General features: G+C 41.5%; 1 protein-coding gene across 2 annotated transcripts; it reads right to left on the bottom strand.

The window, feature by feature from the left end:
- Positions 1-6,178: 6,178 nt before the first annotated feature.
- On the bottom strand, positions 6,179-16,758 carry cog3 (component of oligomeric golgi complex 3). Of its 2 annotated transcripts, XM_079277608.1 has the most exons (23): positions 16,567-16,758; positions 16,187-16,333; positions 16,025-16,086; positions 15,188-15,353; positions 14,565-14,639; positions 14,067-14,159; positions 13,710-13,835; positions 13,501-13,581; positions 13,379-13,422; positions 13,152-13,278; positions 12,433-12,524; positions 12,077-12,216; positions 11,382-11,542; positions 10,633-10,741; positions 10,415-10,533; positions 10,194-10,283; positions 9,450-9,570; positions 9,076-9,164; positions 8,812-8,946; positions 8,271-8,346; positions 8,020-8,147; positions 7,313-7,411; positions 6,179-7,148 (listed from the first exon to the last, which is right to left on the bottom strand). In XM_079277608.1, exons 1-23 carry the CDS (start codon positions 16,732-16,734, stop codon positions 7,119-7,121), a joined length of 2,478 nt encoding a protein of 825 aa, XP_079133734.1. In that variant the 5' UTR covers positions 16,735-16,758; the 3' UTR covers positions 6,179-7,118. The 2 variants fall into 2 exon arrangements, 1 of the variants encoding a protein (XP_079133734.1); XR_013772321.1 differs by lacking the exons at positions 6,179-7,148; positions 8,271-8,346 and having other exon boundaries at positions 16,567-16,734.
- Between the last annotated feature and the right edge of the window lie 89 nt (positions 16,759-16,847).

Below are 16,847 nucleotides of genomic sequence, written 5' to 3'. Positions count from 1 at the left end.
TTCCTTAAGATCTGCTGTGATGGATTCAATGCTACACTGTTATTGCAGCAACTTGTTGTCCTTGGTTTTAGAAAGATGCAAGTTGTACATATATTTTACTTGAGAGGAGCCCAAAAACGGCCTGCAGCAACAGACACTTAACAAACACACAGATGTTAACGTCCACCGTTCCATCAACAATCTAATCCGAAATCATCAACAGGCTCATTTTCCCAGTTGACACACCCATCAAACCTAACTAGCGGTTTCATGGCATTTATATGAAATCCAGTCACTAACAAACACCAAACAGTAGTTTAAACAACTGATCATCTGCCCACATGCATGTTGTGTTGTATTGTTGTTAATGTATTATCACATAAATAACCCTTCAGTCAGAAATGTGTTGCAATACCAAACCTAAAGTGATCCTCATATTGCATTAATAAAGCTTTTTCTAAGGAAAGGCTTCCGTTGGGTCCTATGAGCAAACATTGCCTGAGATCAAGATGGTGTTCTGATTAGACATTCAAATTATATTCATTAAGGAAGTAACATAATATATTTGCAAATGCATTTGAGAACAATGCCTTGCAGCGTAAAGCTTACCAATATACAGATTTCAAGGGGTAGTATTATTTCCATCTATTGCAACTTCTTATCGTATGTCAGGAATAACTTTGTATTACTTAAATGTAATACATTTTCAATCAATTGATATAGTTGTTGTCTGCCAAAAGTTTGCGGGTTTTATGTCGTTATTTAGTAGTCATTCAGGAAGAAGTAAAGGCTGCGAGAAACCGAGAGGCATAACTCCAGGATTCTTGTGATAAATAAACATTACTGGCATCCCTTATTAAAACAGAATACATCGTGGCATACTTCACAAAGTGTTTCTGTCACCATATTAATGTGTGTCAAAGGCACCAACAGTGCGTGTAAATTGAAAAAAAAATCTTTGTTTGCCGATGCATTTTCAGTTCATGGTAACTTTCTTTCACCAGTCTATTAATTAGACTACTGTAATTATATACATCCATTATCTAGTTATTATATATGGCCCATTGGAGGGCTGTTAATTTGCGTTATTCCCAGACTTCTAAATTATGGAGCTCATACAGCAATTTGACGCGAGTGTGTGGCTGATTAACACTTACACTTAAGATTTTTTACAGCAATTGCAGATGGTGAAAACACCGTACAGAGATATTTATAATTTTCTCTTTCCCTCCTTTTCTCTCAAAGTCAAGATCAACATGCGCTTTATTGGCATGATTACGTACAGTAAGGTTTGCAATGATAATGAAAAAAATAAATATTGACATCATTAAAACACATACTGTATATATGATCAGCAATGAAATGTCATGACCACAGAATAATCACACAACCATTTCCCATTAGTTTAAGTACAACACTGCTCATATTGTATGTGTACTGCTTGCCTCGTAACTTTGAGTCAAATTGCTCTTGGTTTCAATTTTTATATCTATTAAAGTTTTATTTGAAATACTTCTAATTATTTATTTTTTTACTTTTCACAATTAAACTGCACTTATGTATGTCCTTGTGCTGCTGCAACATCTGAATGTCCCCTCTGAGGATCAATAAAAGGCTTATTTTGAACAACTGAACATAATGGCAGCGTAGAGAGCTATGAAAGAAGATAAATCAAATAAATGAAGAGGCGTATTTTGAAGAACCTCAGTACGGTTTCTAGACGCAGTCGCTTATTGTTCTGTTGCTATGTTACACTCAGAGCAAAATATTCTTTATCTGATTGAAAAAACATGTTTTAATTCATTCATTAGTGGTTTCTCTGCTAACGCTCTGTTTCACAAAGAGTAACGGAAAATCAAGGCGATGGAGATTTTAACACTTGACTCGCCGGGCGAATCAACTGAGATGGATTCCGCAACAAGTCCCGGACTTGTAAACAAACAGAGGTTTGGAAGACAAATGCCACAAATTGACTTTAGCGACGGCATCATGAACAGTAGATACGAGGCAGTGCAACCAATGGAGATCCGAGACACACAAAACTTAAATCTTGCTCATAAGTGATATTGTCTCATCTTTTAGAAGGTTGATGAATCGAGAAGAGTTCAATATGGATCCATTTAAGGCCTTCTTTTAACATGAAGTTGAATCAGCATCTGTATGCTTCCAATACAGTAGCCAGTGCTTACTGAAGGGTAGTTGTACTGGGTTGTATTATATTATTGCATCCACCCCCTGCACATATGTGGGTTTATTAAGGTGCAGTCAATACCCAGAGGATGGTTAACAATGACAAACTCACAATGAGCCCCCCCCCCCTCCACCCCTCCTCTTTCTGTCAACTGTAGTGATGATGTCCTTGACAAAAAAAGAGCTTTGCGAGGACACATACGAGTAGAAGAGGCTTCTCTGAAAAATGTGTTCAACTAACATTAGAAACACACTTTGGGGAGAGACCTCAGACAAATGGTGAATATATTCAATTAGCATATATGAGGCCTTTTTGTGTGTTTTAGAGATGAATATTTTTGCCAAAGAAATACTGAAGTTTTCATTTCCTTGTCTATGATATTAGACGATGTGTAGATATGAGATGGTATCCAGAGACATGGTTTTGATTTATACATGAAGCACAAGTTAAAGACCTCAAAGAAGTGAATAAATTATGAAGCGTCTTTGTTTTTTCTCCTCAGAGCGTTCCTAAAAACATGAAGTCTGAGTTGGAGATATCCCCAGATAATGAAGCGTTGGATTCGCTCAGCAAGGAAACTCCCCAAACTCCCGCAGCCTGCCAAGGAGAAACGGAGGAGTCTTTAACTAATCTGGACAAGGTACGGAGGAATACGCCCCTTTTAAACTGATTCTTTTTCCTCTTCTCGATAAATATGAATACATTTATGGGACACGCAATTAGTCTGCGAATGTCTTGTATCACGACTTGCCTGTCACTGCTGCTTGTTTCAAAACATGCCTAGACAGTAACATGCTTTTTGAATACCTCATTAACTGGAATATTTGGACACTACGTATTTGTGACAGTGTCTTTTTGAGATAGAACATGTGAGTTTCTTTGTTTAAAGAAATAAGAGTCTCCTCCAATAACATTTTCAGATCCCATTCTCAAGAGGATCAGAGTCATCAAAGGAGTCGCCTCACACTGTGAGGAACATTCGCTGCCAGCAGCTGAAGAAACCACCGGTGACCAGTGATCAGATAGCCAACAGTGTTGGCCCAAAAGAGATGAGTGTGAGAGAGAGCGAGAGAGAGAGCGAGAGAGCGAGAGAGAGAGCGAGAGCGAGAGAGAGAGAGAGCAGCTAACACTACTGTTGATATGGTGACATGCTCATGTCAAATAAAAACTGACGGAACTGAAAAAGAAGTGACTTTGCTCATTTTGCTGAATGAAGATATTCAGTGACAATGTGTGCAGCTGGGACTTGAGGTGATTGTGGACGCAAGTAATAGAACATGATCATTTGAATCTTATAATCAAGCTGTGACATTTATCCACTTATGAATACTTAACCTGGAAATTGAAATGCAATAACGTTATAGCATTTAACTATCAACAAAGTCCATCTGAGATTATGTGGTTTGTATACCCTATAGTGGCATATTTAGCCATACGAACAGCATGGCTATGAAGGTCTGTCATCCAGATTGAAATGCCTCAAAAACTACTGGATGATTGCCGCGCAATTGGGAACAGACATTCGCAGACCCGTGGATGAAGGATCCTCTGATTGTCTTCTTAGTGCCATCATGAGGTTGACATTTGTCATTCAGAGTGAAATATCTGGATGAGCATTGGCTGGATTGTTTTTAAATTTGGTGCAGATTAGACGAATCCTTCTGACTTTGATGATCTCCTGAATTTCCCCACATCCAAGTTTAAATGTGTCTAAATATTGTGGTTTATGACATTCACATCAGTCTCAGCTATGTTTATGAGCAAATGTTGTCATGCTAACATGCTGAACTAAGGTGTTGAATGTGGTAGTTATCACACATGCTAAATAAAGCATCGTCATTGTGAGCATTTTAGCATGTCGATGTTAGCATCTAGCTCAAAACACAGCTGTGCCTAAGTAGATGTCTGTAGATGTCTATTTCTTTTTCTTTTTAAGAGTTTACAAATTCACAAGTTACGCAATCTTGCCTGAATGGATCCAATTTTCTTTCAGCATTTCAAACAGCTGTCTAAAACACAAGAGGGAAAAGGATCCTGGGTAGCTCAGTTTTTCTCTTGTATGTTGCTGAATTTCACTAATCCAATTTGGCCAACCTGATTATTTGATGAGATCAGAATTTGACTCATTGAGCAAATTGAATATTTATTTTTGGACACTCTTTAAGTCAAGTTCATTTTTCCAAGAACCAATTGAAATCACCTACTTTACATTAAGAATTTATTTGGTTAGATGTTACAATTCGGCTAACGTGTGATTCCATAGAAGAGTAATAATAAATATAAATTTAGAATTTTGTAGCATTTTGACATTTACACTACTCTTTTTCTCGCTCTCTGTCAATTTTTCTGCCGTGAGGCGGAATGGAAGTCGTCAGAGATGCTGCTGGAGGGAGCAGTGGTTATGACTAAGAAGCCCGTGACTGACAGAGACCCGGCGAGGCAGAAAGATCACAGGTCAGGATCGCTCTGTTCAATTATTGGCTTTCACCATTAAACGGTTTTCAAATTAAAGGTCTATGCCTTTGAATCTCTGATGCTACATTTGACATGATGAACCGCAGTTTGAAAGGTTTGCAATTTGAAAGCAGCTCAGATCGTCAGACCCCTAAAGCAGGTTACACACCGTGCACCATCTATCACAAACAGATTCATCATGCAGATCCAATTGACGTATCATTCCCTCTTGTTCATCCGTGCTGGAACACCTTTAACTACATTACAGGACACAAACAACATGTATCTGCCGCCCTACACGATCAATCAAGAGTTTTTAGAATCCACGATTTCTGTGGCAGTCCGATCAACGATGACACAGAAATGGTGGATTCTAAAAACACTTTCTCTTTCAATGGAAACAATTCTGGAGCGAAGGTAAATCACTGTAGAACGTCCTATCTTGACTACAGCTGAGAGTATAGAAGACTACATTGATGAATAATGCCGTTATTTGGTTCAACAGAGGACAACACCACTTGTCAACCATCAGGAAGGCTTGCCATTCTTCTCTCTGCTGCACCAGGTTGTGTGGTGGCCCTGGAGGACAAACGTCTGCAGCCTCACATTCAGGCACTTTTCACCAGCAGAGGACAGGGCACCTGCTATCATAACAACGGCTGTATTTGGTATGATTGATTGTTTAATCATTCCCTACATTTCATTTCATAAATGTAACCAACATCAAATCATCAGATTATTTTGTAAATAAGAAACTTGTCTCGTGTCACTTCTTCATTGATGAAAATGGCAGCAGACAATCTGTCCGTGAGAAGGAATGAAACCCCTGAAGGGCTTTTTGTTCACAAGCTGCTTCTCTTTATTAGGGTGAATCTGACTCCACAGGGAGGCACTTACACAGGAGATTTGAAGAAACAGTGGGGCTGGTTGGACAATCAGCATCACGCTCCGCCCTACCAGCCCTTCCGCCTGACACTGAGCCCTAACATCAAAACCCACATCCAATCCCAAGAGCCCATCGGCATCGCTTTTACCTCTGGCAAACGTAGTGTGCGGCTATAGGGGCGAAATTAAAAGTAGGTTATTGTGGCATCAATATTCATAACCGCAGAAATACAAAAGATGAGTTAAAGTCGACCCAATTTTAGGTAAAATCATTGATTCTTCTTTACTTTGCAGTTGAATCAAGGCATAGGTCTAACGCTGCCGGGGCCCGACGCGCTTCAGAAGTATCTGCAGCAGAAGAGTGCAGAGGTCGACGTCCTGCTCCAGAACATCCAGTCCCTCACCAACTATCAAAAGACCGGCAGGTTAAACCCCAGCAAATGCCCGTCTCACAGATGGGAGGACGGAAGCTGCCAGTGAACCAGCACCAGTCTGCCAAGGAGACCCATGATGTCCTTGAATGGCAGTTTGTCATTTGTGTGCAGTACGTGGCTCTTACTTTATCGTCGAGAGAATTAGAATTCAATGACAGAGTGCTTTCACGCAATAAAATCAAAGAACATCATTAACCTTTTGTTTTTTTAATCAGTGTGTTCATAAATAGCACACCTGTACACATCATTATTCACGGGGCACACTAAAGCAAATGTCACATTGCCACAGTGCCCTGCTTCATTTTCTTTAACTCTTCGAAGACCATTAGGAAACATGAATCATACAGTGCAAAACTGCCACGGTCAATGGAGTAAAAGCATATTAGTTGCAATCAACCTATGTACAAAAGGAAAAAGTATAAAACATGTCATTGTGGTTTTTTTTTTTACATATTTGCAACAGAACAACAAAAACATTCACGAGAAGAATCTTTAAGAACACATAGGACAAGTAAAGAACGACAAGTGGATTCTGCTATGATCAGAAGGGAAAACCTGTTGGACCTGAGAGTCCTGTAGCACATCAGGCCACTGATGCTACTGAATGTAACCAATGCTGTTACATTTCTAAATAGAGGAATAAACGATTTTTGCAGCGTTTTTTTTCTTATTCTTCCAAACAATCCAGGGAATCTAGGCATCTGAATAAAAACAAAAATCCCCCTTACTGGCCAATAGCTACCGGGCTGAGGAAAGACCCTTCAGTGGCTCTATTTGCACACCAAAGGTGTCCTCGTCTCAACACTATTAATACATCACCCCACCATAGTGTGCAACTGTGATCACGAATCCACCCCAACACACCCACCTTCAACAAAATCATCAACTCTGTAACCATAATCATACCCTCCACTTCCCAGTTAGTTATGGACTTCAAGATGAATACCTGAAGCAGCTGCTTGAGCTTCTTTCAGAGAGTCTTTGGTCTCGTGCAGGATTTATTTTTTTATTTCTTTCTTCGCCATCAATTCAGCGCTCCCAGTCCAGCTTGCAGCTCAGGTGGAGCTTCTCTGGTCATCTCGCACACTCAGCCTCACAGCTCCTGGTTGGAGTAGCGACATCCCATCGCTATCCAGAGGGTGTTTCACCAGCACTGCCAACACCGAACTTGGGCATTACTTATTCACACACAGCAGTAGGTTAATCTGAAAGAGAGAAGTAAAAAAAAAAATGATGAGTGCTCACCGTGACTTAGCGGGCACACGTTATCTTAACGTTTCTCCACCGAAGTTGCCCTCAGCAGTTTTGGATGTTATCATTACAACCATGTCAGGTGCCCTTGGGCTGTTACGATCCGACAGCACTGTACCTGCTCCATCGACGGACATGCAACGATTTGAAGGTCTTCTCCGCTGTATTCCTCCTGAAGCGAGGCGTGCAGTCTTTGGAATACCTGCTGGATGTTATTCTGTGGGAGAAGACATCCTATTACTGAGTGCTGGAGAGCAGAGTGCTCAGAGAGAAATTAATACCACATTTCCATTTGGCCTGTGTCCCCCTCACTATCTTGTTTCCATGTCAACCGCTGAATTTAGTTTCCCCTCTCATCCAGCTTCACCTGGCACGCTGATGAACAGTACACACAAAGATGTCTCTATTAAGAGTTCAACCGCACAGATTATTTAGAGCTAAAGCAACAAACGTGAAGCCAAATGTAAACAAAAAGGGTTCAGCCCGAGACTGTATGCCCCCCCACCCAAACTGATTGACAGGTCTTTTGCTACAGTGAATAAATACAAGTCACTGACAGTTTGTGATGCTGCGAGAGGTTTGTTTACATGGTTATGTCGGCACACACCGCTGCACAACAGACCTACACTTTCAATATCTACGAGGGGAGAAAAACACAAATGTACTTCTCACTGATGCATGTCAATAACCTCTGATTATTTAAGAAAATTACTGATTTGATCTTTGACTGCACACACACAGGAGATTCCTGCTTTTTAAATACTGCATGAAAGAAGTATTTGAGCTGTGCAGCACATGCTACAAGCTAGCGTTTCCACCACCCACCCGGACGGGCTTGAAAAGGATGAACTCCGTGTCTCTATTGGCGAGGTACAAGGACATGCTCCGTAAAGTGCTTGGCAGCTTGCTCTTCATCACACGGTAGGTAGTCATCACTATATCGTTGATCTTTGCTGAAAAGAGAAAAAAGGACACGCAGTTAAAGGGAAAACATTGACATGCCCTCTAGCATGCGCTACACAGGTTTTGATGAATTACAGTACGATGCCCGCGGTGCTTCCTGAGACAGCTCTTACCCGGCTGTGCCCAAGGTTGCTGAGACAGACTGTACGTGGGACCACCTTGGATAGCCATCGTTTTAAGAGCTGCAACCTGAGTGCAGTCAAAACAAAACATTACAATCTGAAAGGACTTAATTGGTACTGGTGTTACTAGAAGCCGTGCAGAGAAGCACAAGTGACTGAGATGACAATTTGGTAAATTCAACTCGGTCTCGAATTAGACAAAGAGTAGTGTTTACTTCATGAATAAATAACTGAGTGAGGTGGGTAGAAATAAAAGACCAGCAGCAAATTATTTCAGCACAATTTCTGCAGTGAAAGATTTCACAACACAATGAAATCAAAACACACACACACACATATACACTACCTAGCAATATAATTAGATAGGTTAGATGAAAGACAGCCATTTTATCTTCAGTTGTCGTTTAAGTACCAAGACCTTCAGCGATCAGTGAATGAGCAAATCATTTTTTTTTTTTTAAGTAAAAGGTTGTAAAAACGAAGGTCAGGATGAGCAATCGCTGCCTGAGGCAAAGTCTGCCTGCACGGTTACCTTGGTGAGAAACTCCTCAAGGTTCCCCACGAAGATCTGAGTCTGCTGCTGGATGAACTGCTCACAACTGAACTTCAGGTGCCGGTCCACATCCTTCTTAGAGTCAATGTAGTGCTCCTTTATCTCTGGTGTCCCCTGGGGGCCACATAGACGAAGGGTTTAGTACGATCAAGTGCCGTTTCTCTGAGACAGGGTGCTTATCAAAGCACATAAAGTGTACGGTAGGTTTAATAAAATAGGCAAAAGAAAAAAGAAAAACACTACCTCCAACAGGAATTCTAGTATGGCGTTGTGACTGTTAAATCGGAAGAATTTGGGAACAGCCTTAGGGTTGAGGATTTTGAAGGCAGCATCTTCACACAAAGCAGAGATTAAATCTTGGCTGGTGTAGAAGTAGAGTGCCCTCTAGTGCTACGAATTAAATATGACCCTGACTGAGATGAGGGTAACATGAGGAAAATCTGCCCTGTGAGCCATCGGTTAATGTACATTATGGTGTCGGATTACACTGTAATTTCCAGATAAATTGTTGCCACCGGTGCGTGAGATAGGCAGAAGTTGCTTAATGAGCATGCGAATGTAATGACTGGCTTTATGGAGCTGAACACCAATGTTCCCTCCACCTTTAATTGTCTCACCTCGCGTTTTCTTCAGATCCAGTGAGATTTCCTTGATGGAGAAATCGGTGTGAAATGGGGCAATCTGTTCACGCACTATCAGCAGGTGCTTGATCAGGAAAAGTTGCCCGTCTATTTGCGTCTACGGAAAGTCATAGCACACGGTTAGATCCACACTGCAGGCTGCCAACACGAAAGGGCATCTGCTGACTATCCAAGCGACAGGGAACATAAAGGGCACAAGCTTAGAGACGTTAAGGGAATATGTCTAATTGATAACTGCTGATTAACCAGAGCTGGAAAGGGATATAACCGTGAAGAAAAAGGCAGCTGAAACCATTTATTGCTCAGCTAGCGACTAAAACATTGGAAAAAGACATCATCAACATGGGGTGGGAACACATCCTCTGAGATTGCTGCTGCTTTAATTTGAAGTGTTAGGTTGAAACGGGCCAGTTAGCACAGACAGACAGCAAATTTGAAGGTGAGAAAAGACCATAAATAAAGGATGGTCTGCTGAACACTCTGTAGAGCATAATAAAGCACCCATTAAAATAAACTTTAAATGACATCCCAGCTGCTTTAGTTAGGGAGCCGGTAGCAGGGAGGAATTTAAGTAACAGAGCACATTTTAATCTTAGAGGGAACTGATCTTATTGTATGTCAAAAGAATGGCTCATCTCCAGCTGTTCTTAAAATAATACAATTCTGAAAATTTCAGTAGGAATATAAAACCATACTCTACTCCTAACCATATGTGCCAACCTTGTTTTTAAGGATGATATCTGAAGCTTTGAGCAGGGACTGGATGCAGGCCGATAAGGCTTCTTGAGATAAACCCTGGAAGACTGCTCTCTGGGAAAAGACCAAGTCACAGGAAGGAACACAGGAATAAGAAATGCAAAGAGGAAAATACACTACATGTCACACATCTTGCCATATTTAAGGATAGGAGACTATAAGTGAAATAAAAACTGGACACTCACATCTATACATCTGTAGAGCTTGGACAGACAAACCAGCGTCCGTCTGACAGTAGGGTACCACATGCCGTGCAGATCAGCAGGGGAGATGGACGCCTGTAAGCGGGATGCTTCTACATTTCCTGTATTCATTGTACAAAAGGAGGAAAAGAGCTATCAGGCAACAAATACACCACCAAAAGTTGTGTGTATGCGTGTGTAAAACAAAGCGACACACGGACCAGCATTACTGTTTCTTCTACCATCAGCATCCTCAAGCTGAACATCAGAGAACATGGACTCTTGTGACATCCGCTTCATCTGCTCCTCCTTCAAGCTCTGAGCAATTCTCTATTGGCAAGAGTTAGAAGATACGATATGTTCACAAGCCCGAAGAACAAGACCTTGAATTTACATAATGAATTATGCTTTTCAAGGACCTGTAGATGGAAAGTGTTACGTGTCGGAAAGTGACTATTTTTCCTTTGCTTCAATAAGACAGCTACAGGTTTTTAAAAGTTTTTCATGAAATACAATTAAACTTGCTATAAGAAAGAAAAATACTTGATATTTGACAGGTCATAGGGTACGTGAGACACATTCAAGAGATGTGAAACATTGGTCAAGACGCAAAGTCGTATTTAACCACATGTGCAGACATTGAACAGCGAGAAGACCTCGCAAAGCTTCAACTGACTTTAATTCAACTCAAAGCATTAAGATAAATGTGTTTGTTATGTCGGACATTTTAACAAGCATTGTAACAATTAGCCGAGGCTCTGGGAGCTTTCGACGGCCAGATTCCCCTATTTCTGACATTTCAAAGACAAAACAATGAATCTAAAAATGGTCAATACATTAACAGGTAATGAAAATATGAATGAGTTGCAGCTGTAGTTACACTTTCTGCAAAGCCGGTTGGAGTAGAAGCTAAACTGATCACAATTTTTCTGAAGATGTTACAAAGAGAAAATGAGCTCACAAGACTCACCTCCATCATCTCTAGCTTCTCAGGATAGGCCAGATCCCCTGGAGCTGGGTTGTAGCCTGTGATATCGGTCTGGATGTAAATGTGAGTCCTGTAGACCAGCCTCTCCTGGACATCCTCCAGCATCTGCTTCACCACCGTATCAAAGGCCTCCAACTGAGTAGCTAAATGAAAGAGCTCAGAGGTCAGTTTACAGTTGAACCTGAATCAAAATCACAACGCGGTCTCACGTCCCACTGGGTCTTAAGTGTGAAGATGATAAGACAGTGTGTGGGGTGAAGGAGAAGGGGAACAAGCAAGGTGCTGTACCAGGAAGTCTGGACGTTTCAAAGGAACAACATCAGCCTACCAGCACCTCTAAAGCTCACTAATGAACATGTTGTATCTTGTTTAATCTGTAAAGTGTAAAATCTACAAATTCCTGTTTTCCTGGGGGTTATGCATCAGGCTATTTCTTGGGAGTAGTAACTTCCAGGACTCCGGTACATAACCCTTGTAAAAAAAGCAATTTGGAGTTTTGGATTTGCACTTTGGATTTCGTACATGTTCTACATATTTTATGATTGCGACCAAAAGTCGAGGGGTGTGCAAACTTGACGGTACTACATCAGTCCCCAAACTCCAGCACGGCTGCATCTTAGTAACTCAACAGTTAAAACTCCATGTGACGAGTGACGAGAACAACAGCTCTAACCTACCATTGTTATGAACGTGGTCTTCCAGCATCTCATTCTTGAGGATGCTGCAGAGCTCAGACAGGGTTTCCAGGTGGACGATGTGGATGATTAGAGGCCGGAGGACATCATACAGGGACAGACACAACCTCTCCAGCAGCTCGCTGTCAAAGATTCAATGCCATTTAGTTACTTTGTACATCTGAGAGCAGTCTAAAATTATACTTTCTGCTCAATTAAAGCTTTGGCTTTCCTTCAAGTTAAGGAGTAAAGTAAAGTATAAAAATAATTGCGCAAACTGTTAAAAAACAGTTTCGCTTATTAAAAACTACAACTCTCTGTGAACTCTCATTGATACTACAGAGGCGGGCGCTACTCACTCTAGTGTAGGTGTAGGTTTGGAGAAGAACTCGTTGTACAGTTGGTGTTCATCCTGGCAGACGTGAACCATAAAGGCACAGCCACTGCGGACCTGCACAAATACAACACAATGATCACCTGCTGCAGAGCCGACTGATACTTTGCTTTGGCTCCACTTCAAAACAAGCAAACACAGTCACCCACATAAATGATGCAGGCGCCCATTACAGCAATCATTAACAAGATGCATAACCTTTCAAGTTTCATTAAAAAGGAAAAATCTCGGACAGGTGGTGCCGCTGGTGTGACATTTGTTGTACGCAACTCTGACCTTTAAGTCCCCATCAAGCCAATTAGCAGTGTTTTTAAATACCACAGCGACAAAATACGTCGTCTGTCTGGGTGGCAAAATGATTTCTGAAGTATCAAATTAGAATAAAAACTATTTTACCATGAATTAGTGGGCCAACCTTCAGGTCAGTCACATGTTTAAACAGCAGAGGAATGCACTGCTTTATAGATGAGTCGACTGCACAGTAATTCACTTGTGAACGCAACAAGAGTACAAGCGTTGGATGCATGCTGTGCACAACCTCGTTCATCATGTGCACAGCTTTTGAGTCTGCACCCACACTCCCGAAAAATATCCCAGAGGGGCCATACTGTGCGTTCTCCATCAGCTGAAATGTCACCTTATTTCTAAAAAGGTCAGTTGTGCTTTAAACACGTCGTGCCTCACCAGAGCACAGTGGTCTTTGCTGTTCTGGTTGGTCAGGTCGGTAATGGTGGATGTAATGCTGGGACTGAGGAGCAGCTCTCTCTGGTCGAGGTAGCACTGATGGATTTCATCGAGCAGCTGATGGTATCTGCTCACATTAATATGAGGAGGAATGAGTTCATTTAGCACAGGGGACAAAACACAACAGGAATGCTTGTACTTTAATCTGGAGACATGCCAACACTCACTCAGGAATCTTCTCTGCTCGCTGTTCTATCTGCTCAATCAGTGACTGAAAAAAAGAGAAAATATCAATAAAAAACACCGTACATCACAGAAAATGATCCATGGATAAAGTCAGTGTACTCACTCTAACTTTAGGTGCAGCTGCTCTATACTTAACGTAGTACAGTGTAAAGGCATTGTCTGCATTGGTCAAGCCCATTGGATCCTGGGGGAGACAAAACAATTCAATAAATTATTGATATTGGACCAGACACGCATACTGTTCAGTGGGATTGCCTCCCTTCCACCATTGTTGGCCTCGGAGGAGGAGGAGGACATGTGGCTCTTCCTTACCCTTTTGGTTAACTGGCTTGTGAGATGCTGCATCGTGTTAACGATGTGGATCTTCATGAAGTGCATCGCTTTAGAAAGACATCGTTTGAACTTGGCCAAATAAACTGGATAGTCCTTGAAATTGGGCTGCAATTAACAGAGATTAACCAAGTGTTAAGGCAGCGTTAATCGTGATCACATATGATATATTGCATGCATAAATAATACAGCTTCATCAGTTCAACATTATATTGCAGTCGTCTTCGTTTATACTTCCCAGTGGTATATAAATATGCATAAATTACACAAAAGGCATTAAACCAGCTAGTGTTTAATTATGCTATTGCTGGTGATAAAATGAGATTTGCGGCAACTTACATTTGAAGAAACGTATTCAATGCAGTCATCCAATTTTGACAGCATTGGTATAAAGCCTTCACTATTTACAGACAAGGTTGGCGAGTTCAGTTTCTGCAAAGACAAAGAAGAAGCTCGGTTCAGAGTAATTCCAAACATAAACAATTATAGTTTTCCAGATTTATAATCAAAACATTTCTATTTTCATTTGGCAGTTACCACTGCCAGAAATGTCTCCTTTGTGTGAAACGAAGCCAAAGTAAACTCGTTAAAAACGGATTTTACTTTGATGTTTGAAAGTTTTAGGAGATGAAACAATATTTGACGAGTACATTTTATTAAACTTTTTAGAAATAATTACGTAGGAAATGTAGCTGATGTCCATATCCTTCAGAACAATGTTTTTAACAATTGATGAGCTTAAGGTTTAGATTAATATCTAATCAGCAATCAACTTGTACATCATCTACAATGCATAGATTTAGATATCAAGGTGTAGATAACCGAAAAAAAACCTACCGTGTTTATGTTTTCTAACTCATTAAAATATGACAGTTTCTGCTGTATGTTCTCTGCCAGGTCAACAAGCTCTGACTGCAGAGAGAGAGCGAGAGAGAGAACACAGCTGACATAATACAACATGACAGTTTAATTTCAGTTCACGTTCAATTCAGCTCAAGTTCCTCGAAAAGGTCCAATCTATTTATGAACATGAGCAGCATCTTTCAGCGTGAAAACAATAATGAAACAACAGTGCCAATAAGATATGAAATATATCACAGAAGGAATGAGCAGCGCACAGATTTCTTTTTAACCTGCTGAATGCCTGCTAGCAATTCAGACACGCTTGTATTTATGTCACACTGTTCTGAACTAGATAGTGGAGTTTACAGTCATCTCTGGTGACTCCTTCTGGTGTTACCACAGGTACTTTTACACAATTACACAGCTAATCCTGTAGTTCCTGGGTTTTGGAGTGAGGTTCATGTTTGCCAATATTTAGTACTTAAGCCTTTCCTGGATTATAGAAAAAATACATTCAGTGACATTACAATTCAAACATATTCTATTGATTTAAGTCTCAGCCTCAGATCCTTATGTGGCCTGGGGTTAACAGATAGATAGAACAGAGGGCAGCTTACCTGCTCTTTTAAGAGCTGTTCGCAGGCCTCGTGTAAGGTGCCGGTCTTATTGGACACAAACAGATACTGTTTCTGGAGGGAGTCCAGGTGCGCCAGAGCGGTACTGACATCGGTCAGGATAGCGTCGCATTGTTCCTGGTAGCAGTTTAGATCATCTCTGGTTTTCCTAAAGGGAAAGCAGAAATATCATCCGTGTGCTAAAGAGAAGATGATGCAGTGAAGCTATACCTACAGGTTTGCAGAGCAACGTGACAATGTTTTAACGCTGAGCAGACAACTTGACGCACTGTTCCTGCTGTACTTCTGACCACTTATTGGGGTGTGACCAGAAGTACAGCAGAAACGTTTTAGCCCATATAGAGCAGCATAGCAGCAGATTTCAGCCTTGCTTTTTGTAGTTTTAGTCATACTCCGTAGAATACACAGCCTACTTGAATCTTCTTTGTCTGCCAATGATTAGTTACTTGGTGTATGTCTGTGCATGCTTGTGTCTGTGGTTAATAACTACCTAGCCTGGTAAATCAGACTAAAATGCTATTTCCTCTTATTCAATGTATTTGAATCTGAGATTTGGGCAGCGATTCAGGAGTCTGGAACCAGGCTAGTTCATGATGGGTTTTGGGTGTGTGATGACGAAATAGCTCTTGAATGTAAAGCACATTAAGTTGACTTGTCATGATATATGTATATAAACTGTAATAACACTGCTTTACCCTGTCAAAGTAGTTTGTTTCTGATTAACCCTTTCAAAAAGCTTACTCTAAGCCTCCTCTAAACAAGCATATGGCCAAAACAATCCTGTACAGTGTGGAGTAAAGCACTTAAACATGTATGCACCTGTATTTTGAGCTCTCATCCTGGTCCATGTTTGCCTGCAACTTGGCAAACCAGGCAAAGAACTGCAACACAAGTTGGCACCGTATTAAAAACATGCAGCTTATTGTGATACAGCACGTATATCTGGCTCCAGCACTGTTCACTGTGGGCAAAGACAGTCACCTGCTGTGCGGTTTCTATCCGCTCGTTGCCCATATCGAGCATCTGGAAACCCTTGAGTAGGACGTCCTCTGTGGACGCGGGCACCGTCGCTATGAAGGGAGACTGCAAGGACCGCGACGACAGGCTGCACAAGTCCTCGATGGGCAACTGCAAAACAAAGCGGGGCTCTTTAACTCTGACGTGGCTTGACGTCGCGAAGAACAAGTGCAAGCTTGCTAGTTAGCCTACAAGCTAACATTCCGTGACATGTAAACGTCAATATTCGGTTTAATTGAGTTCACACAGAGGCACGTTTAGGTTAGCTAGTGTCGCTGACGTTAGGAAAGTAAGTTAGCAACCCTGTTAGCATGCTAGCTGGCTCCCCGGGAGTCACAGCTCACCTCTGACGGGACAGAGAGCGTCTCAGCTGCGGCTCGGATCTCCAGGACAGCGTCCATTTGTTTCTCCGTGAGGGGAGCCATGGCATCGGTGCGGCGATCCCAAAACGACAGTTTCTCTCGGGTTTCTTTATCTGTTAGGTCCAGGAGGGACTGCTCTGTGGACGCCATCGTCACTTTGTACAGCTCCAACGTCAGCAGCAAAAACGCGCAGGTACTTCCTGTTCCGGGATTGTGGGCGGGGCTTGGGGGAGTGACTGTCTGATGCAGTTAGTGAAGTTCAA

Source organism: Melanostigma gelatinosum, assembly GCF_949748355.1.
Source record: "Melanostigma gelatinosum genome assembly, chromosome: 10".
NCBI lineage: Eukaryota > Metazoa > Chordata > Actinopteri > Perciformes > Zoarcidae > Melanostigma > Melanostigma gelatinosum.
Note: the sequence above shows the minus strand (reverse complement) of the source record. Positions and strands in the feature narration are given on the sequence as shown.

Excerpts from the sequence above, each read along its gene's own strand:
- cog3 (XM_079277608.1), bottom strand. The coding sequence starts at position 16,734 with ATGGCGTCCACAGAGCAGTCCCTCCTGGACCTAACAGATAAAGAAACC. Across the intron at positions 14,640-15,187 it reads AACAGCTCTTAAAAGAGCAG|TCAGAGCTTGTTGACCTGGC; the intron begins GTAAGCTGCCCT and ends CTCTCTCTGCAG. Across the intron at positions 8,347-8,811 it reads TTGAGGAGTTTCTCACCAAG|GTTGCAGCTCTTAAAACGAT; the intron begins GTAACCGTGCAG and ends GACTGCACTCAG.